The 21844-nt window shown below is 40.9% G+C and overlaps 1 protein-coding gene across 4 annotated transcripts in view; it reads left to right on the top strand.

The window, feature by feature from the left end:
• WDPCP (WD repeat containing planar cell polarity effector) overlaps nt 1–21844 on the top strand; it is a 158301-nt gene that overhangs the window by 117404 nt on the left and 19053 nt on the right. The window contains exon 17 of one of the 4 annotated variants that reach the window (XM_054822409.1): nt 15917–15976. The exons of the other annotated variants lie outside the window; for them this stretch is intronic. Coding sequence (XP_054678384.1) covers nt 15917–15976 — 60 coding nt within the window. The remainder of the gene's footprint in view (nt 1–15916; nt 15977–21844) is intronic. 4 annotated transcript variants of the gene reach the window in all.

Below are 21844 nucleotides of genomic sequence, written 5' to 3'. Positions count from 1 at the left end.
CAAACAAGTCTCTGTCCCCTAACCATCTCCTAAGCCCAGTCCTCTTCATCTAGTCCCTGCTCTCTGGGGCTTTCAGCCACTTAGTTTACCAACGGTCACGCTTCCCAGATCAACCCCCAAACTTATTGAGCACCCACTTCAGGCTTCTACAAGAAGGCAGCAACCTAAGCAAACAGGAAACAAGATGTAATCAGTGCTATTGATCCCAACTTATACTGAACACCTTCCTAGATAATATTTGGCCTCCCTACAGCATATTTCATGTATATGTTGCAGTATAATATTTGGTCCTAAATAGTACAAATGTGAACCGTTCTCATATATCAACATCTGATAGTATTTCCTGAGCTAGCCCATCCCCAAAACTCAGCTCAACACTACTTGAAAATAACATGAGTCAGTGCTCCTGGATGATTCCCAAGCCCTTGACAAGGCTTATCTTGCACCAGATATATTTAATTTGTCAAGATATTTCTGTGTACAGGGCTCATTTCAAACATAATGCATTTCAAACTCAGACTTTTTGAAAAGTTTCAAGCTCCTACAAATAATGTAGAACAACAGTATAATTTCAGCTGCAATTTAAAGATGTCATCCAGAGTTCTATAATCATTGGTAGATTCCTCACATATATAAAAATTTGCGTCAAGATAAAACTAAAAATAGTTTGATTGTTTTAAAATTTTCTGAATTTTAGCTCTTCTCAGTTCCTCACATGATTGTGGTTTACTACACACTGTTTTGAAGAAGCAACCCTCAAAGTTAAGAATGTCTGGGTGCACGTGGTAAAAAACACCTGTAGATCTTCAGAGCATAACAGTTTGGTGAGAATATTGCTAAGCAAGGTGAAGCATCAAGTGAGCTTGCTGCTATTCCCTGCTATGGTTTTGGCAGAATCAGATATTTTGTTCAACTGATTAAAATCTTCTAAAGAAAATTATTCTCATAAGATTTTCACAGGTTTGACAGCCTGTGAAAATGCATCTGGAGGCATGAGAAGATTGATGTAATGGTACTGTATATCTCAGAGACTGCATTAGCTGTCTCCTCTTTCCCCACTGCCATTTGATCAGCAGACCAGTGGCCATAGATATCGTGCTTTCCTCTGCCAAAGATATTCTGTTGAATTATTTCTCTAATAGATCTATGAATTCCTTAATGAGGTCAGGGAGTTCTCATTTAGCCTTGCCTAACATGTATGCTGTTCACCTCATTTCACTTGATTAAAACAGAGAGGACTTCAATATTGACAATATTTGTAGATTACTAATAAATTCTGTTTAAGGGTGTAACCTCGCATATACGTTCCTGGAACAATATTGTCCGTGGTGGAAGACTGCATCTGTTCGATGCTGTAAACTGTAGGTTGCTAATGTAAAACTTGAGTTGCAAAGAATTGACATGGCACAGCCTGTTAAGAAATGCCGTAACTAATAATGATCATGGAGGTGAAGAACTCAGCCTTTCAGACATCATTGCTCAATGAATATCCAACAAAGAGCATATGTAGTCAGTGTCAGAAAGTTTCCCAAGGCCAACTTCCAACAAATTACATTAGGGCCTAGCAAGATGATTTTAACCTCCAAATCAATAGCTTTCACCCAAAAGGGATTCGTGTTGTGACAAGACAGGTAACTGCTGCATAGTTGAAAGGCAAATCGGGAAACCTTGTATTTCTACTTAGAATTAAATTCAGAATATTAGTAACGCTAATGTTTAGGCAACATATCTAACAGAGGTATCTTAATAAAAACACTGATGTTGAGATAATTGCATTGTTCTGAAATGCTAGATGGGACTGACTAACATTTTGGTGGTTCACTAATGTCTCATGAAAGCACTTGAGGTTTTTTCACTTAAAATAGAATTTTAAAACATTTCTGGAAATATTTCATAATGTTTGCAAGTGAGATAGGAATTCTTATCAGTTCTCACAGAGACTGAGATCTAATTTCCCACACTGTTCATAAAATGACATTCAAAATGTAGGGGCCCTAAATGTTTCACCTTACTGGCAAGGAACATCACCAGTGCAAACCTTAAGTGGAAAATTTATTCATTTCTTCTTAGTTCTGTGATAGTATTTTACATTAAATGCTTACATGTTCTTTGTGATAATTAATAATGACACATGCTATAGTGTTTTGTCTTCCATACAGTGTGTCTGAGAGACCAGTCTGGTCTTGCACACAGTTTGCTACCTCCAAATCACTTGTAATTTACTCAGATCTTCCCTTATTCCTGACAGTCCTGGCAAGCCTGCTTGCATTTCAAGACCATGTTTAGAATTGTCCCCCTGTTTTTGTAACCTTCCCTGGCCCTGCACTAGCCTAGTTAATAACGTTTGTTCCTCTGCTGATCCATAATGACTCCTTTCATCTATCAAGCAATAGACTTCTTCCTTAACCCTCAGGTACCCTCTCTGACGCTGATGACAAAGCTTTCTTCATTTCCTACTCTTCCTTGGCACATGCATCTTTCTCTTGCTATCAAGTTTCAAGTTAACTGAGAATCTTAGCCTTTTATTTCATGGCATGATTTTTATTTCACTGCATAAAATTTTATGGCATGCTTAAAAGGTATTATCCAATACACAGATGAACTGTGATCTGGAAAGATTCAGGGGACACCTGTTTATGCTACAGTTTTTTGGAGCTCTGCTCCCTTCCATGTAGGTGTTAGATCTCCTATTTATTTATTAAGATTTTCAGTTTAAGTCAATCAAAGCCTGTAGAATCAAATCCTTTGCTTTTATTTTTCTAATAAAGTGACTTTTTCCCCAGAGAGCCAGAAAAACATTTTTAATGAAAAATGTTTTTTAAGTATGATTGGCAGTTAACCTATGGCAAGAAATTAGTTTCCACAAGCACTTTTTAAATTTTGTGCCACACAAGATAAGTGTCTTTGAAGATCCATAGTAATTTGAAATTATTTAACTGTGCTCTTGCACATATCAAGCCACACACAGCATTTGATACAGAGCCCACTAAACACAGTGAAAAGATTTCCACCATCTTCAGATGGGGATTTGAGCATGCGTAGGCTTGGCCATCTACAAAAAAAAAAGATGAAGGAGCCTGGTCTGGAAGGATGCTGTACTTGATGTAGACTGCTTGAGTCCCCTGGTTTCAAGAGGAGCTGGTGGCATCCAGCACTTACAACGTGGAAACCCATTGGAGTTCTGAATTCACAGCCTGGCATACCTGCCCCAATATGTTCCCATTTAACTAAGTGGATCTGCTGAATCTTCTTTATTCTGATGTTTAGCTTTTTGTTAATTACATTTTTAATTTTCCAACTAGTAGTGAGGATCTTACTCTATCAAGAGGTTACAGACACTAATTGCTTCCCTCCTTGTGTTCTTTTTGAGAAGTGGAGTTGTTTGTGTTACTTAAGACCTATAGTAATGCCAAACTATTTTTGGCTCCACCTCATCTCACCTCTCCACTTGCTTGTATCATGATGTCAGTTTTGATCTATACCTTCCCACCGCTAGACAGCTTTGCCTAAAGATATAATCCTTAGCCCCTAATAATTATAAGTACATCAAAGGCTAGCTGGTTTGCTTAGCTGCAGAGGGCTACACAAAGATCTGTGTATCTTCACTTGAAAGAAATTTATAGTTTTGTGTCAAGCTTTAGAATAATCATGGCATTCCTTTTTCCCCCCCCTTCTTTATCGTGACATATTCTTGCCCACTTCAGAATCTGATTTAAAAAGCACCACTATATGCCTGAAAGACACTATTCTCCTTAATATTTTAATCTCAATGATCCTCATATTTTGTAATATCTGTCAGCAGTAAAATTATGCTCTATTTAATATGAAAAAGTCTTACCAAGAAGTCATAGAGTAACCATTTGTGCCTTCATTTTAAATGATGTGTTGAGTAGGGAAAAAAAATAATCAGTAACTGGAAGAGCCAGCTTTAGGGAGTTAAATTTTTAATATCTATTGCCACATACTATGACTGGTTTATAAACAAAAAAAATTACAGTATTTCCAAATTCTGGAAACCAACAGGAGTTTTCTGTGTCTGATCTGTATTTATTCTACTAACAAGTAGGTTATTGCAAGGTATGTGAGGTCTGTCATCTCAGATCTTGATGGGTCAGGCCCAAAGAGTTATGGTAAACGGGGTTACATCAGGCTGGTGGCCAGTCACTAGTGGGGTTCCCCAGGGCTCCATTTTAGGGCCAGTTCTCTTTAATGTTTTCATAAATGACTTGGATGTAGGACTAGAAGGCGTTGTGAACAAGTTTGCGGATGATGCCAAATTGGGAGGAGCTGTTGATTCCGTCGAGGGTGGAGAGGCCTTGCAGAGAGATCTGGACAGATTGGAGAACTGGGCAATCACCAACCGCATGAGGTTTAACAAGGGCAAGTGCCAGATTCTGCACCTGGGAAGGGGCAGCCCCGGCTATACATAGAGACTGGGCAATGAGACGCTGGAGACCAGCCATGCTGAAAGGGACTTGGGGGTCTTGGTCGACAGCAAGTTGAACATGAGTCAACAGTGTGCCCAGGCTGCCAGGAAGGCCAACCGTATCCTGGGGTGCATCAAGCACGGCATTGCTAGCCGGTCTAGGGAAGTGATTGTCCCACTCGACACTGTGCTGGTGCGGCCTCACCTTGAGTACTGCATGCAGTTTTGGGTGCCACAGTACAAAAAGGACATAAAACTATCGGAGAGTGTCCAAAGGAGGGCAGCAAAGATGGTGAAGGGTCTAGAGGGGAAGACATATGAGGAGAGGCTGAAGTCCCTTGGTTTGTTCAGCCTAGAGAAGAGGAGACTGAGGGGAGACCTCATCACGGCCTACAGCTTCCTCACGAGGGAGAGCGAAGGGGCAAGTGCTGATCTCCTCCCTCTGGTGACCAGTGATAGAACCCGAGGGAATGGCATGAAGCTGCAATGGGGGAGGTTTAGGTTGAATATCAGGAAAAGGTTCTTCACTGAGGGGGTGGTCGGGCACTGGAACAGGCTCCCCAGGGAAGTGGTCACAGCACCGAGCTTGACTGAGTTCAAGAAGTGTCTGGATAATGCTCTCAGTCATATGCTCTGATTCGGCTGGTCCTGTGTGGAGCCAGGAGTATGGATCCCTTCCAACTCAGGACATTCTATGATTCTATGATTCTATGATCTTTTCAGTGTATTTCCATCTTATCCCTATAACCTCCAGTAAAGTTGATGCACATAGACAATAGAGAATGGACAACACTAATTACCAACTAAACAACTTGTTTTCTGTGGCAACATATCAAGAAGTAAGTTACAAAAGTGAAAACAATTCACAGAGATATTCCTTGGGTGAGGATGTTACATAATAAAGAATAGTTCAGCATAAAAGATCTCGAAGGGATGCCCATGGCATGACATGGAAATAAAGAGAAGTGAGTCAGTACTTAAGTATCCATTGACATTATAGCCAGGAATTTAAGTAGGAATTTGACTTCCCAACCCTGACACTATAGATTGAAGTCAAATTAAATAAAAAGCACACATAGTTAAAATAACTGTTGAAACAAACTATCATAGAAATTGATGCACGGAAAGTGTCTTTGCATGGAGATTAAATGAATACCTTTCTGGGAAATAGGTTTTAGCCAAATACAATTTATGCATTAGTCAAACACAAGTTTTTCTGGCTTGGTGTAGGATACCTGGATGAAATTTAATGGCCTCTAATTCACTGTAGGTCAAACTAGATGATTTACACTATGTCATTATAGTATAATATTCATATGTTCTGGATTCCAGTCTTGCCTACAGCTCTGTGAAAAAGCCCCTGGTAAATCTCCCATTAGCTTCAAAAGGCCCACATGTAGGCTAAAAGACTGCAGTTAAAAGCCACATAATGTATATTCACACATCTCACAGTATGCACGTGTGTGTGTACATAAGTGGGTGTTATATTTACACATACACAGCCAAAATCTGTCCTGTCATAAAAATAGCTCCAAATCTGAACACAAGCACTAGATTAATTATTACGTATTTATGTTTTGCTTCATGACATCAGCAGCCACAGAATCCACTGCTGCTTTTTTCCTGCAAGAACAAGAAATAACCACAGCAGGAGGTGCTTTTATAATTGCTGTAGCTGGCTGAGAGCTGCGTATCTGTATGTTCACGGTGTGTCAGAGGCACGTTTGTCTCACACACCCTAGAGCCATCCTTGAGCCTCTAGTTTTCTGATAGGGAATTCACTGGTTTCATTTCTACGCACCGAAAAGAGTTGGCAAACACATATTTGCATGGCAGTTGGTATGTGTTTTGTCCTGTTTGTTCTGCGTAACGTAACATGATGTGACAGGCTGCAATTCATCACATCAGTGGCATGACAGCAGAGGAATTGGAAAAGAGGTATAATGGTGGGCTGATGCGAGGTGTCAATTTAACATTCAATTGTAATATTTGAACATTAAGTCTTTGTATAATGGCCTACTGAAGAATTATCACCAAATGTTCCCTGTGCGGGTGAGCTTTAGAAGTAGTGGTCAGATACAGCATGGTGAACATCAGGAGAAGGCTGCAGATTTCTGTGCTCAGAAGGACCAACTCTTGTAAATATGAGAATCTTTGCACATCTGGTTTCTGATCAAATGAACAAACAAAACCATTGAGGACAATTTATTTTTTGTCTCCTCTTTCACTATAATCGCCAGCCACACCACGGGCTCTAAGTGGGGATACCATGGAATTACCCATGGCAAAAACAGAGATTGAGGCTGTTTTTCTCCAAAGACTCCTGCACAAGAGACTGCTTGACAGTTCACCCCTGAAAAACTCCCACAACAAAAGCGAAGGTGTTTGATGACCTGATGTTAGTTCTTGTTGAATGCTTTCAGCCTAACAAAACCAAGTTTCCTGTTAAAATCCTGTCTTAGGGCTGGTGACATTCTAATCATGATATGGCTGATGAAAGCCATAGGGAAAAGCTCAGTGGGGCCCGAGAGTAAGCTTTGCACCCATCACTGTTGTCAGTCTTGTAATTCCTAAAGTGCCAAACTTGGCCAGAAGAAGAAAAGAAATGGGCTGTTTAAGAAAAAGCGTTGGTGAAAAACTGATCAGCAGTGCCTAATACAAGGCAACATACACTCTATTTCATTTCAGCTATTTGAAATATTTTTTTCCTAAATATCCTTCCTGTTGGTTAGTCTGTACCGAGACTTCTTTTTACTTTAAATCTCAGTGCCGTGAGACTGCTGCAACTCCTTAACTCATGCATGAATAATATCAGCCCTTCAATAATATTTTTCACAGCATTCAAGGTACCAAAAGTCCTGAATCATGCTAGATTTCAAACTGTAAAATTCAGTCTTAAAAATAGATTGTGAGGTAGCATTGGTTGTCTCTGCAACGTTGATATTATGAAATGGCAAGATATTATAATATGATGAAAAGATATCATTAATAATAGCTTATAAGCATGTATGGTGATCATCATAATTAGTTACTTGCTGCAGGTATGCTGCAGGTCCCACCTTTTCATCTTTATGATAACCAAAGATGCAACAGCTGCTTTATTTCTGCCTCCTGCCCTCCCAGCCCAGGGCCTGGCTGTAACACCTTCCCCAGGAGCCCGGGCTCCCCAGCACCCATGTCCCTGTTTCTCCTCTGCCTTCTGGGAGGGCACAGCTTACCCCCAGTTCTTGCCCATGTTTAAAGTGATCCCTTTCAAATGTGTTTGCATGGCTGCGTTTGATGTCAGCAGGGAGACTTGCCGTGCCTGACTCCACCAGCCTGGTCTGGATGGTGCTCAGAGATCAGCCCAGGCTTCTCGTAAGGAACTGGTGGCAGGAGTTACAGGGACTTTCTTGCTGTCCTTCACCAGTTTTGAGTCCGTGCATACCACAAGATCAGTAAAAAGTCAGGGTATAGTTCTCACATAAACTAGATCCCATGGATTAACCACTTAACTGATAGTTTAAAAATTTTCACTGTAAAGAAATGTGAAAGACAACATTATTTCCTGTAGAATTACATTAAAAAACTATGTGTGACTTACAGTGCTTTCAGAAATAGAACAGTGTTTCATAACAACTGCTAGCTTATATTTTTCCTTGATATAACCTATCTTCTGCTTCATCATACTGTGGTTATTCATTTACCTCTGCTAAATTTAGTCATTTCCTTTGCTAATGTTCTTACTGCTGAAGATCCCCCCTGGAGATATCCAAATACGCCTGAAGTGCACCAGGTGAAGAGCAGATTCTGGGGCCATCCCAGAGACCTCGCAGAATAACCCCAGGACTTGATCTTACGTCACCTGGAAGCATTGTTGCTTATGAACCATCAGGAGCCTTACATGAGCTCACGCTCTGACTGCGCCACGAAACCCATGGAAGGAAAGATTTGGGACCCAGTCTGAACTTCTCCTGAATCACCATTTGAGGTTCATTGCTAAATTTCACCACATCTCTGCCTAAATAATACAAACTTTTATTAACCAGATGAAAGAATATGACTACAATTAATTATTTTACTACATAGATGCATTGTGGCCAAAGAAAAACAGCCACAAAGTACTTACCTTAGGCCCTTGCTTTTAGGCGCCAAATGGTGAGATGTTTAGCTCACAGCTGCGGATACGGAGCCTGTGTGGGCATAGTCTGCTGCCATGTAAGTCCAGATGGTCTCACTGACTGCAATGCCTCTTAGGTATGTAAGGGAAGAATTAGGACCAGAAGCACCCCACTTGGATCACTGTAATAAACAGGATTTTAACAGTAAAACATTCCAGAAAAAAAAATCTTGATTTTCTCAAAAATTCCTGAAGGAAGCATAAGCTTTAGTCAATGCCTTGTTTTCATATATTATTGTCAACTCAACTGACCCAACCTATTCCCTCGTGTGTCCAAGAGCATTGCTGCCCACTCGTCGGGATCACAAACAACACAACAGGTCAGGGACTGGATGAAATTCGACCTTTCCAGCCATCACCAACCTACTGGATGACTTTGGCCAGCTCATATTAGCCTTCAGTGCTTTTGTTTTCCTTCAGGGACTGTGTGAGTTCTTTGTGACCGGCTTCCCATCCTTTCGGCAGCATCCGAGCCCCACACCAGAGCCCCTTGCTTTTGTCGTGCTAATTCGGCACTGTGCCCTCAGCATTTCCAGCGCTGCCCTCCCAGAGGCTAACCACACAGTCAGGTGAAGCCAATTTTCTAAGCTCACTTATTTTCTATAATTTGAAGGAATTTTTGCAACGCAGGGTAAAAGCACACCCCTGGGAAATCAGCCGTAATACTCTAGTTCATATCTGCCATTAGGTGTCAGTGTGACAACAACCATGATACACAAAGGCTATTCCGGGGCATGCAGGGATGCCACTCCATCCCAAACTTCTCATTTTCGACTCAGGGAAAATACAATATGCAACTGACAGGAAGGAGGATGTTGAAGAAAGCAAGAAACATTTATTTCAGGTTTTCCCATCACCTAACTGAAGTTATTTACTAACAGATAAGTCTGTCTGCATTTCATTCAGCGTGTCTCAGATTCCCAGTGCTGCAGTTGTCAAAGAAGTGTAATATTTGCAAAAGCAGGACAAGAGCTTCTGCACACACTGATCTGACACCCTGTTTTGGGGCAAAAGAAACAGTCATTACTTTTAGTAATTTGCAGTCTGCAGGAGGTAAACTGCTTTGCCCATATGCAAATGTTAAATTACTCGTGTAAGTTGATGCCTGCTGATGTTGATCCTTATAGATGGGTCCTGCACAAGTTTGTTAAAATACTGTATTATAAAAACAACTAAAAGTTCCACTCATTCAGAAGAAAAGTACATAAAGACTTAAAAACTAGTTTTAAAGCAACTTTTTGTGTCTGAAATACTCCTTATTTTGGTGCATCAGTGGTATGCATAATGAAGAAATAGTAAAAACGTGACATATATTAAGGACTTCGCAATTGCTTTTAAACAAAATTTCAGGCACTTCCAAAAATGGGATGGCAAAGGTAGCAAAGAGGTTTTGGTTACATGGGAGTTTTGAAATTTAGTACAGTTTTAAAATAAAAATCAGTTTTGGGAAAAAAAATTTTCAGAAGAAAATTAATTTAAAAAATATTCTCCAGTTGCCTCTAGTATTGAGAATACCTCATGTACTTGTAGGATAGCATTTTTTCCCCTTATGTTTGGAACTGGAAATGTTTCCATCATTAACTTTAATCAGATTTAGGTAGGTCAACATAATGGCTAAATCAGCTTGGCCTTCACCAGGATCAGGGAATCCATTGTGCAAGAAGATCATTTGGATTCAGCTTTGCCTTCCTCTTTTCTCCTTTGAGATGGAAGAGATTATGAGCATAGCTTAAATTTGGTGATGTGTTGTTGTTGCGTTTTTTTATATTGATAGATTAAATCTTGAGTAGCACTCTGCTGCTGTGATAAGCATCTGAGCATGCTGGCTTTTCTTTTAGCTACTTCCACTTTTCTAGTAACTGGATGACGCAGGAGTGGTTAGTCCTGAGCATGCACTGCACAGCCCAGAGTAATCCTAGCCAAGGCAAGGATCTTCAGGTACCATCTCTGCTACAGTTCTCCAAGTTGGATAGCTGCAGTTCTCCTTATGAAAGCAAAGGCTTCCAAAATTTGGCAGCCCTGCCCCCCTTCAAGTTGGAGGTAGGGAAAGAAACATCTCATGCCAAATTGACCTTGTCTTTATAATAGATAATTGTAGGCATTAGGAATAGAAAAGATGCCTGATTAAATGGCTCCAGCCACCTGCTAATACAAGATTGTAAAGAAATCCTTGACGATTTTCATACTGAGTTGCCACAATGACGTTCTTCCACTCCTTATGCTACTCAGCTTGCCTAGAAAGCTGTCTCCCATACTTTAGTTTACTTGCATCCTAACTCTTTTGCTTTGTACTATTTTAAATTGCAGTGATTAAACCTTTCTTTACATTGCTACTAGTAGGTGCTTGAAAGTTACTGCTATCCTACACATCAATTTTCACTTCAGAAATATAAATGTAAGAGCTCCTTATTTTTACATGTGTGTTCAGACCAGGTTATTCTTGTTTGTGACGCAAGGGAGCAGATGAAAACACCAGCTGGGCTAGCAGTTCAAAAACCCCCAGGAGCTGGCTGTAGCCCCTGCTCCATCGGGGCCCCAGGGTAGGTTTAAGTAGAGCTCTGGGGCCAGACACAACCTGCTCACGTGGCACTCTCACCCAGAGTTATTTCAGGTGAGTCCAAAGGTAATTTTGCTGATTTTGAATCAAAATTATTAGTAAAATAGACCTGAAAGCAGCAAAGAGGTAAAAGCCTGCTTTAAACGGAGCACTGGTCTTGTAGAGAGACTATTGCTTCAAGCCGTTCTTTACAGATCAGAAAGGATCATGGTGACAGTTTCCCTCAGACTGATGTCTTCTCCCTGCAAAGGGCTCAGTTCCCACCTGCAGCCAAAATCAGTCCAAAAATGTCCCACAAAACATGAAGTGAAAGGCAGAGTTTCCACCCGAAATCAGAGAAGAGGCAGAGGGCTCAGGGTCAGTCTGTAAGGAAGGACTACAAGGACATGGCAATAACCAGGTAGATAGTAAACAGCTCTGGGTGATGCATGTCTGTGTGGGAAGAACTGGTGGTGGCATGTAAGGAAAGAAAAAGCTCACTACAGCAATGCAGGAATGTGGAAAGGTGCTTTGTAAGGGCAAACTTTCCCTATTGAACATTAATTGCTTTCCATGGATACAAAATGCTCTTTAAGTGATGAAAGGAGTGGCTGACAAGCAATGCTGTATTCAACAGATATTAGAGAATGCTGTCTGAGTTAATTACCTTCTCTTAAAAAAAAATAATGTTTTTTTCTAAGAAGGTGAGCATCTGTCTGAGACAGAATCTTACCCCCAAACTCCTGTTGTCTACTTCAGTGAGAAGAGGAGCAAGGAAGGGAATTAAATGGGATGTGAGAGGGGGGACTTCAGCAGGAGCCATGGTAATTTTTTTTCCTCGGCATCAGCTCTTTGCATTGGTTCCCATGGACTTTCCTCCTGATTACCTTCAGAAGCACAAGCAACACCAGGAGCTGCCCACAGCTCCCTCTGGGGCTCTGAACTTCCCAAGCGGTATCCACAGCCCATGCTCCTGCTGACGGAGTTTATTTAAATAGGCAGGGAGAAAGTATTTGTGTTTGCAGAAGGCAGCATATAGTGTAAACTAACTCTGTGAGGTTTAAAAATAAAAAAACCACAACGCCCTGGTGTTCCTGCCACTCTGTAATTGAGGGATACCAGTCAGATGAAGATCTTCCCAGGGAGTAGAAGGAACAGTCAGAGAATGAAAAACCTGCTGTTACTACAAGGTCGCATTTCCCCTTCGAAAAGGTGCACAAAGCGTAGTGTGTCCCCTTTCCAAAGCTTTACGTTTTCCCTCTAAATTAGTCTCTTCTAATGGTAAGGGGTGGGAAGGAAAGTGTCAACCCATCAGTCGGGGTTTTCAGATGCCGATACGGTCACACCAGCTTTTAAGGCCTTTGGGCACCTGAACCACAGAATGTGCTGGTGGTTATCAGCAAGTCTGTGCAGCAAAGCGCCGGAGCGGGTGAGTGACGGGCCGTAAATGTCTATCAGGGAGGACCTGCCCTTCTATCTGCTTCAGCCGCTCTATTAGCCACACCTTGCTTGTAAATTGTAAAGTGTCAGTCAGGGTACTCCAAAGATGGTTAAAACAAGATGTGCTCTAATACCCCAGCTTCTTTTATGTCCTAGTGCCTTGAGGTGCATTTGGAAAATGTGTCCAAGTTTTATCTCATATTGTAGGATTTAGCCAAGAGACACTGAACAGAGCACTGTGTGTCATTAAGAGAGCTTAGCAACAGGACGTCCGTATGCATATTGCGTGTGCACTTATCTGTGTGCATGTGTGTGCAAACACGCAACTTGCATATATACACATCACAATAAAGTTTTAGACTTTGTAGGTTTAAAATAATGTGTTGGTACCTACTGTGTAGCATAGTTTCTGTACATTGCACCAATGTTGGTAATCTTCTATGCAGATACACACACACAGACCCCATAAAAACTTGACCCTCATTTTATGAAAATTTATCCAAGAAATTCCCAACCTAGCATCCTAAATTCCCAACTTAGTATCTTAATTCTTAAAGCACAAAAGGTATTCTAGAAAGTCAGTATTTTTAAAGGGACTGAAAAAAAACATATAAGCATTTGCAATTTTGGTACATGGAAACCTAGCTCCTATTAAACTCTGCAGGTATTAAACTCATTGATAATGGTGTAAGTTTAATCTATACAACCTTCCAGCACGAGTAACTTTTTTTTTGTCCGTGAAACCCACTGACTATGAGCACATTAGTCTGGCAGAGGCCAAAAAGCAATACAGTTTGTACTTTGGGCTTTATTTAGAGATAGTATTCCCTTTTTCCATTATTTGGATTAGGCAGCTAACTGGTCCCAAGTTTTTCTTCACTAAAAGAAAAATTAAAAAAAACCTTCTTTTAATAAGTGTGTGCTTCACACTTTCAAACTTCAATAGCATAGAATTTTTCACTTGATCAGAAAGCTGATTTAATTTGCTGCTAGGTTAAATGTTAAAGGTTTCAGTCTTATGACCATGAATTCTCAAATTAAATTCAGTGCATTGCTTAAATTTCTAGCTGCAGTGCATTTAGCCTAATTGCTTTGGTAAGTTGGATGCTTAGTAACTACTGCTGTTCTGAATTTTCGCTGTAAAGGCAAGCAATGAAATAAGCCTGAGGGGCACAGGTGGGCTAGCCTGCTCTTTGGGATTCACCTGTGGGGTCTTTGGATATCTCTTCCAGTCTGACCACATCCTCAGACCATGTCTGATGAGGCTGTTCTGCTGACAAGGGAGAGCATTTAAACACCTGTAGGTTTTAGCTATTTAAGCCCAAATCAGTTTTGAAGCAACAAGAAAGGCTGGGCAAAATAGTTCAGATTTCAGTCAGTTGTCAACTAAATGTGTGCACTGGGCCTTTAAGTATTTGGCCAGACACGTCTTGATTGCTGAGCTTTTGTTTTCGCCCTTGGAAAGCCAGCTGGATAATACCCTGTAGCCAAAGTCTATTCTGTGATGCTATAAGCGGGCTGGGCTGTGGCGCGAGAGGGAGAATTAACAAAAACCAGAGTTATATTTATGTATTTGCCGATTTTTGTGAGCCAAGCTATTTGCAGTCATTTTCAGTTTCCTTGCAATGTTAAATATAAAAATCATAGGGACTTAAAATGATCCCACTGATGCCGTTTTTAAGGTGGGCTCTTCTCCTTGGGGACGAGTCACAATGCGAACACGAGGGGGATGGAAGCAATAGAGGAAACTTCCACCAACTGCACCCAGCAGGGGCAAGCCCTGAGTGTCTAGTTTTTTCCTCTTTGTTTACGGCATTTTTAAGGCTTTGAGTTCTCATGCAACACATATGTCATTAAATGGCTGATGCCTCTTTGCACACGTTGTTGTGATGGCCTGTGGCAACCTGAATTAATTGTTTCAGTAGTTGATGGTGGTTACTAGCCATAATTATTATAATTTGCATTTATAAAAACATCTTTCATCTAAGGATCTCGAAATGCTTTTGCACACATTTAATTAAGCTTCACAACATCCTGTGAGGTAAGTGTCAAGAGTGTTGTTATATCCATTTTTACACAGGTTTCTCCAAGAAAACAAGGTCAATCTCTAACATGACTGGTATTTGGTTCACATCACACTTGCACAGGACAGAGCAACTAGCACAGCTGCAGGAATTAGGGGTGCTGATCTAGGTCACTTTGCATCTCCCACATAGCTCTTGCTGCTGCCACGCTGTGTGGACACATGCGCTAAGCCACCAGAAACACAGTCAGAGCAACCTCAGCCCAGATTTCCAGTCTGAGTTGGCCCTTTCTTTCCCAGGAGCACTCCAGCAGCAGAAAAGTCTTGGAAAGAAAAACACATAAGCACCCTACGTATTACACAAGATGACATAACCCATTCTACAAAGATCTGTTCTTTCTATAATTTTTACCTTAAGCGTCTCTTTGCAATCTGTACATGGCAAGACATTTCTGCTGGAGCCAAAGCCAAGAAACTAGCTGTAAGCAACGTAAAGTTACCCTTTATCAGTCACTCGCTGGTTGTAGAAGAGGCTGCACACACTTCATCGCCAGCCCCTACCAGCCTTAGACCCAACCTTATGGGCAATCAACACTTCTGAGATCTACTAAATCCTAGATTACCACTTGACTGTGGTTATTTAAAAGTGAGGATAAACTCAAGCAAGGTAGACTTGGAACTTGAGGGGACAACAGGAGGAGACAGTTTTCAAAAGCTCATTTCTTTTACAAACATATGACTATGTTGTTTAAATTCAACCTGGTGCTCTGTAAACTCTGTTGATCACCACATTAGCCCTGAGGAAGATAGGTCTAAGTAAGTGCTTGCAAATTGAGTAAGAAGTCCTGGGCCATACCTTCTCGAGTACTTTACCATCCCCATCAATTTATAAGGGCTTGTTTACATGTGGCAATGACCAGATTAGCTATTTTGAAAGAACTCTGCCTGTGGATGCACTTATTCCAAAATAAAAGCCACTTTGCTTTTCTAAATTAAGTGGACTTACAGGTAGAGACTGATTATTCTGAATAACATGAGAAAGAAAGTAATTTCATTCCTAAGTAGACCATTCAGCAGGAATATTTTGAAACGAGCTGTCTGGCTAATTTCTCATATTGATGCTTTTTAAGGCACTGACATAGTCGCACAGTCATCAACAACCAATTTTGTTCTCGGTGCATCCTTTTCCCAGAGAAGGTGTGCCAATGCAAGGCGAGAATCAGGTTGTCTTTGTCAATGGTCTTGCATACTTCTCTGTCTTTGCCTGACATTATTTCTACTTAACTCAACAGCATGAAATCATTTCTGAAAACATTCTTGCTTTTTCCTCAGGATTTATTCTGGTCCTGTTTCTCTTGCGGTGGAAGGAACACCTGGCACTCAGAGGAGAAGGTCTGGGAGAAGAACATATGTAATTTCATTTTACCTGATGCTGTCTATTTCACTTTCAGTAGAAATACAGGAAGTCATTGGGCTAAGCACATATTCTCACTGAAGTTTTCTTCTGCTTTTCCTCTCCTCCAAACTTGTTCATGTCTACTGCTGCACAGAAAAGAAAAATGCCGTAGTGACCTGGGCCTTGTGAGCATACAGTGCCATGGGAATCACAGCATCAGGCCCACAGAGGGAGTTTTTCTTGCAGCTGCCAGAAAACCGTCAATAGCTTCAAATCCATACTTTTGGGTCTGTTTCTTTTTTTGGAAGAGGGGAGGTAAAAATTCTGCTCGTGTTATCTCATATTGCAGAAATCGAGACCTGATGGGTACTGTATTATCCTTTTTGGACCTCAGTCACTCCCAAAGATTCAAGATGAACTCTGCCTGCCCAGGCACCAGAGTCGGTGCCCCAGGGAATTTCTTCATATCTAAGGGATATGCAGGATGTGTACTCGCATGCCCTTGCTGCCTCTCAACTCCAGCTGTACATGCAGTTTTGCTTTAGGAACCTGTACCTCCAGTATTGCAATATCTTTTTCAGTCTCTGTCATCAAGAGTTTAAATACAGTTCAGATCAGTGTTAGTGGCCCAGCTCCAAACAAGGAGAATTGCTGCAATTCGTTATCTTGACAAATTAACTGGTCTGAGGCAATTCCTTTTTGAGAGAGATACAATTAGCTAACTCTTGAACTCTAGCCTTGCTCCAGCGCTATGGTATAGTAATGCACCTGCTCAAAAGGTGTTGATACTACGACTAAGACTTTCTCACCTGTAAATGCAATTCCTGCACTAAGAGCCTTAGTGTTATGCTGTCCTCGTGCCACTCTCGTACCCCACTGTAGCATGGGATAACAATGCAGACTTCATTTGTAAAGGACTCTGACCTCAGCTGATTAAAAAAAAAAGGCTGTCTGAAGACCAAGGTGGTCTTGTTGTATAGCCTCAATGGGAGGGTCAGTGCTGGAAACACGGGGTCCTTGTCACAAAACCACCAGAAGGGCCTGGGACAGAGAGTGTTATATCAGAGAGACACATCACCAGTTGTCTCATCCTCTGTTTTGAGCACAGCTTCCTGGTCCAGTGGAAAAAGGTGGCTTTCCTACCCCCAATCCACTGTGTAGAAAACAGTAGCCCATGCAGATGCAAAACAGAGATTTTCTTTGGAAAAACAAGCCTCCTTCTAATGGTGTTTTCTCCCTGGGATTTAGGCAGGACTTTCTAGTTGCAGTCCCTCAGTCCTTATATACCTGGTGAAAACTGGGTTGCCATCAGGTACAGAACCCCCTTCCTGATGTGGACAGGAGCTGATGCTCCAGGGAAGGCAGAGAGACCTCCAGCCTTACCCTGCTTCCCTCACCTCCTGGCCTGGAGGAGCAGCTCCTTCCTGGCTTTTTCTACCAAGCAAGGAAAATACATCTACAGCTACACATTGTTCTTCCAACCCAGTGTGGGCAGATGCACTTCTCATCCATTTCCCTGTGGAAAGCAACTCCTTCTGCCCTTCAGCTCACCTGTGGGCATCATCTTCCCTTGCACAAGAGCTCCCAGGTGCTAAAAGACATCCCTTAACCATTCATCTGAACCATTCCCTTTTGGAAACTCTGAGATAAAGCTGTCCCTGTGTTTGCCTAGAGCCTCTTTATGTGGACTTGGTGCCTGGGAGTTTCCTTGAGCTCCTCTTTGAACTCAGAGCCTTCAGCATCCAAAACATTTAACCCTCAATTTCTTTTCTGCTTTATCAGTTTGGCCAGCTTCCAGCTGGCAGAATTTATTTGCAGGCTTCCACTCTGCATCTTGTGTTTGCAGATGTATTTCTCTTTCAAATAACCCCCTGAAATGGTTTTCTTCTCCCCTGAGCCTACCTGCCTCTGGTCTGGCCTGCGTATCTCCCTGCTCTGAATGCCTGGAGGGTGGAAGCTGGGAGCAGAGACGCTCACTTGATCCTTGGTCTGGAAGTGCCAAGCAGAGGGTGTGCCCCGTACACGGGCGTCACGAAGAGCAGCTGAAGGAACACGCAAGTTCGGCAGCGCCTGCTTTGCCCGTTGTGGGTTGGGGCTTGCAATGCCAGAGGCACTTTTGCCTCTGTGGAGTCTCTAGAGCATCACTTAAGAATAATCAGGTCTTCCTTGAATGCTTTCGCTGAGATGCTCTGGAGCACGCACCCACCCACATTTCCACTGCTGCAGCCTTCACCCCAAACAATGGGAATGCCTCTGCTCACCAGCAGCTTTTGCCCAGCTTTCGTTTAGAACAAGTATTTCTAGATAGTCACTTAAAGTGAAAAAGAAAAGCATAAAAAAAAAAAACAAACTTGGTCTAAAGTACCACTTACCAAACAAAGAAAATGCCTAGTCACCAGGAATGTCCTCCCTCCTGTGCCTGTTGTAATTACTGAGCAACAGCAGCCTTAGGTTGCTCATCTTGTGTCTTGGCACTCCAGGTTGTTAACATGCATCAGCAGCCGAGAGGAGAGCAGCTTGCCCGCTGCCAAGATTACGAGGCAAACTTCACATGGTTTGGGAAACTCGATAAAATCTAGAGGTGTGAGATCTCTATTGCTGGCACACTAGTCAAGCCTTTGAAGTGAAAGGGCCTGGAATTGAAGCAAATCCTTGGTTATTCAGTTTCTTTCAGCTGGCGACCCATCACAGCTTGGTACTACCACATCTGGATCACCCTGTAAAACACACTTTTTTTAAATAAAAAAATAAATAATATTGGCACTGCTAGGATAGTTCCTAAGAAACCTGATTACTTAGGCTCCAGGGAGATATAACATGAACTATTCAGCCTGTATAGTGGTTAACTTAATTTTGTGTATGATTCTAGCAGAGCAAATGAGTAGCCGAGATTGAAATCTCAGCCAGAGCTAGTAAAGACTTGGCATTTCCATTTGCAGAAAGTTTTAAAGCCAGGTTTCACTGCAAGCTACAGAAGACTAAGTGAAATAAAACTGTGTATGCTATCAAAAAAAAAAAAAAAAGGAGTTGTTTATAAATGTTAACTACTTCTTTGGTTTTATCACATAACATTTTCATTCTTAAATTTTCTGGCACACCCACTGAAACAGTTTTGCTGCTGCTAATACACTTAATATCCAACTAGTGAAATAATGACATGTTATGCTACCATTAAGAGTTGCTTCTACTTAGTAGTGATTGAAGTGCCTTATCTTCTCAGGTATCAAATTGTTAAATTACAACACAAATGGGAGATATTCTGATTTAATGTACCTTTCCAGCTCTTTCAGTAGTAACAGCTGTTCTCAATGAGTTTTAAAAGTACTATAAAAACAATATTTCAACAATTTATATTTGCCAAATGAAGACATGTCAGCACTGGGAATTAGCAAAACAACACAAAAATTATCTAAAAATAAGAAGCCATGGAAAACTAAACCAAAAGAAGCAGAGGAGTTTAGAGTTATATTTTTACACACACACACAAAGCTGTGTGGTTTCCCTGCAGGAATTTGTTGAAATTAAACAATTTTATTAGAATCTGTTTATTTAGAAAGACATTTTCAGGAAAACAATTGAAGCCAGAATAAAGAGCTGATCACACTCAAGTCAGCAATGGAAGTTCCCACTAATTTTGATACCAAAAGAATTTTACCCAGTGGCTTTAGAAATATCTTCATGTAGTTTGAGAAAACCTGAGGTAGAGTTAAGGTGGAGCAACTTGATAATGTTTGAGATCATGCTCAATCTCACGCCTCCTGCAGCAGTTATTCGCCTTAAAAAAACCCCAAAACCTCACAAAAGCATAAGAGCTTGATTTCAACAGGTTAAAATAAAAAGTTAAAACAAAACAAGTTAATGCATAGTAAAATAAGATATGAACTTATTCACATGGAAATAGCTATTCAGGTAAAAAAAAGAATTTGCTTAAATGCCAAAAAAAAAGTGTGATTTTTTGGGTTATTACTAAGGTATAGTGTTTTACAACACTCACTTTGCTTGAGCATTTGCATTTCTTCAGACCCTTGATTCGTTTCTTTCAAAAAAAACTCTGCTTTTTTTTTTTTAAAAAAAAAGAGCAGTATGTCTGAAGTCTGTGTGGTTCACTGGGAGTTCATTGGGATATATTTGCAACTCCTGAAGCAAAAAACTGATATTTTATCTTTAGAAGGAGTTACATTTTTTGAACTTACTGAATTTTTCAAAGATCAGCATGAAGAGTTCTGATTAAATGCTTGCTTCAGCGTTTTAAAGGCTTCTTGTGTCCCTGTTGCCTAAGGAGGTCATACATTACGATTGCTCTGTAAACATCAGATTGTACAGAATTGGCTCTGCATACCATGCCGGGCACACAAAGAAGAAGTCAAATGGCTTATCTCTCACTTATCAACTAGTTTATTTTTCATGCCAAAAAAAGGCTATATTTTTACAAGAGGAGCTGCTACTTTGTAAATAATTTAATGGCTTCTGTTAAGTAGAGCTGTCAATTTTGCAAACAATATTAAAAGAAGATTTTCATTTTACCATGGGATTACATGTTTTAAAATGCATTTTTATCCCTGAAAGTCCAGTGGAGGATGCTGGAGAATGGAAACACCTTCTGATTTGCAGACACAAATCCAAAAGAGAATAGATACGGTTAAATAATGACACATATATGAGCAAGGAAGGCATGAGATCTCATCACCTGCGTGCGGTGTTCAGAGAGCATCCTGCTCATTAAAGTGTAGGAAAAATTTGGCTGTTTCAGACAGGCGCTAGATGTAGCAATAGCAGCTATCAGCAAATTTTGGAAATGCAGAATGTGCCTTGTGCAGGTGTGTGAGTACAACATTATCCTAGTATTGATCATGACAAATGGGATTTTGTAGATAAAGATTTTTAGCACAATATAATTCATATTATTGCATCTGATAAATGACTTTAATGATGAAACAACGTTAGCCACAATACCAACTCTCAAGTTTTTAAAATTCAAATTCAGATTCAAATCCTCAGATCCTAGCATGATAAGCAACTACTAGGTTAGAATTAAAACCAGGAAGAGTTTATTGTGCAATAAGTCAAAGGAAGATCCCAGATTACCTGAATACAAAATCTTAGGTGCACCTTGTGATGCCTCCAATGCTAACACAAAGTCAAGTCTTTATCAAGCACCAAACCCTAGCCTGAGCCTTCAACTAGATTTGAGGACCACCACCCTCTCCCAGCTCTATGGCATTGTTGCCAAAATCCTTTCCTTTTTAATTAAATGTGGGATATGTTGCTTCTGGTTTGGGAAGGGCTGTGTTGTTTAAACAGTGTTTCTTGCGCATTTGTTTTTCCTGCTGTAGCACTTCTCACAGGGAACACAGTCCAATGTCCCACAACAAAAATGTTTATTTCTTTACTTGAGAGCTCATATCAGATGGTTTTGTGGCTTTGAACCACTCCTGGCATCTGATCCTATCTAATGTTCTACTGCAACACTGCAGCTGTATATCCAGACTAGAATACGTTCAATCCTCGTAACTTGAGGTCAGTTTCAGATATTTAATTTAGATATAAAAGTGCAAAGAAATCTATTTGCAGTCTCGTGGGTAAGAACCCCCTCATTCCCCAATTTTGGCTACAAGTGTGCTTGCATATGACAGACTACTCTGTTTTCTGTGAGGTTCCTACAGGGCTAGCAGCATTATTTAACAAAGTATAAACAGCGCAAAATACTGAAGTCAGTGGCCATGGTTATAATTGTTCATAGTGTTCATATATCAGAAATATGCCACACAAGGACTGGATACATCCAAATTGTAGCCCATTCGATGTTACAAAACTGCTGAGTCCTACCCAGAGCACATGTGTGAGTTACACTGAAGTGATTGATG

This window comes from Grus americana, chromosome 3 (genome assembly GCF_028858705.1).
Source record: "Grus americana isolate bGruAme1 chromosome 3, bGruAme1.mat, whole genome shotgun sequence".
In the NCBI taxonomy this organism is placed as follows: Eukaryota; Metazoa; Chordata; class Aves; order Gruiformes; family Gruidae; genus Grus; species Grus americana.
This window is presented reverse-complemented; position numbering and strand designations above follow the sequence as displayed.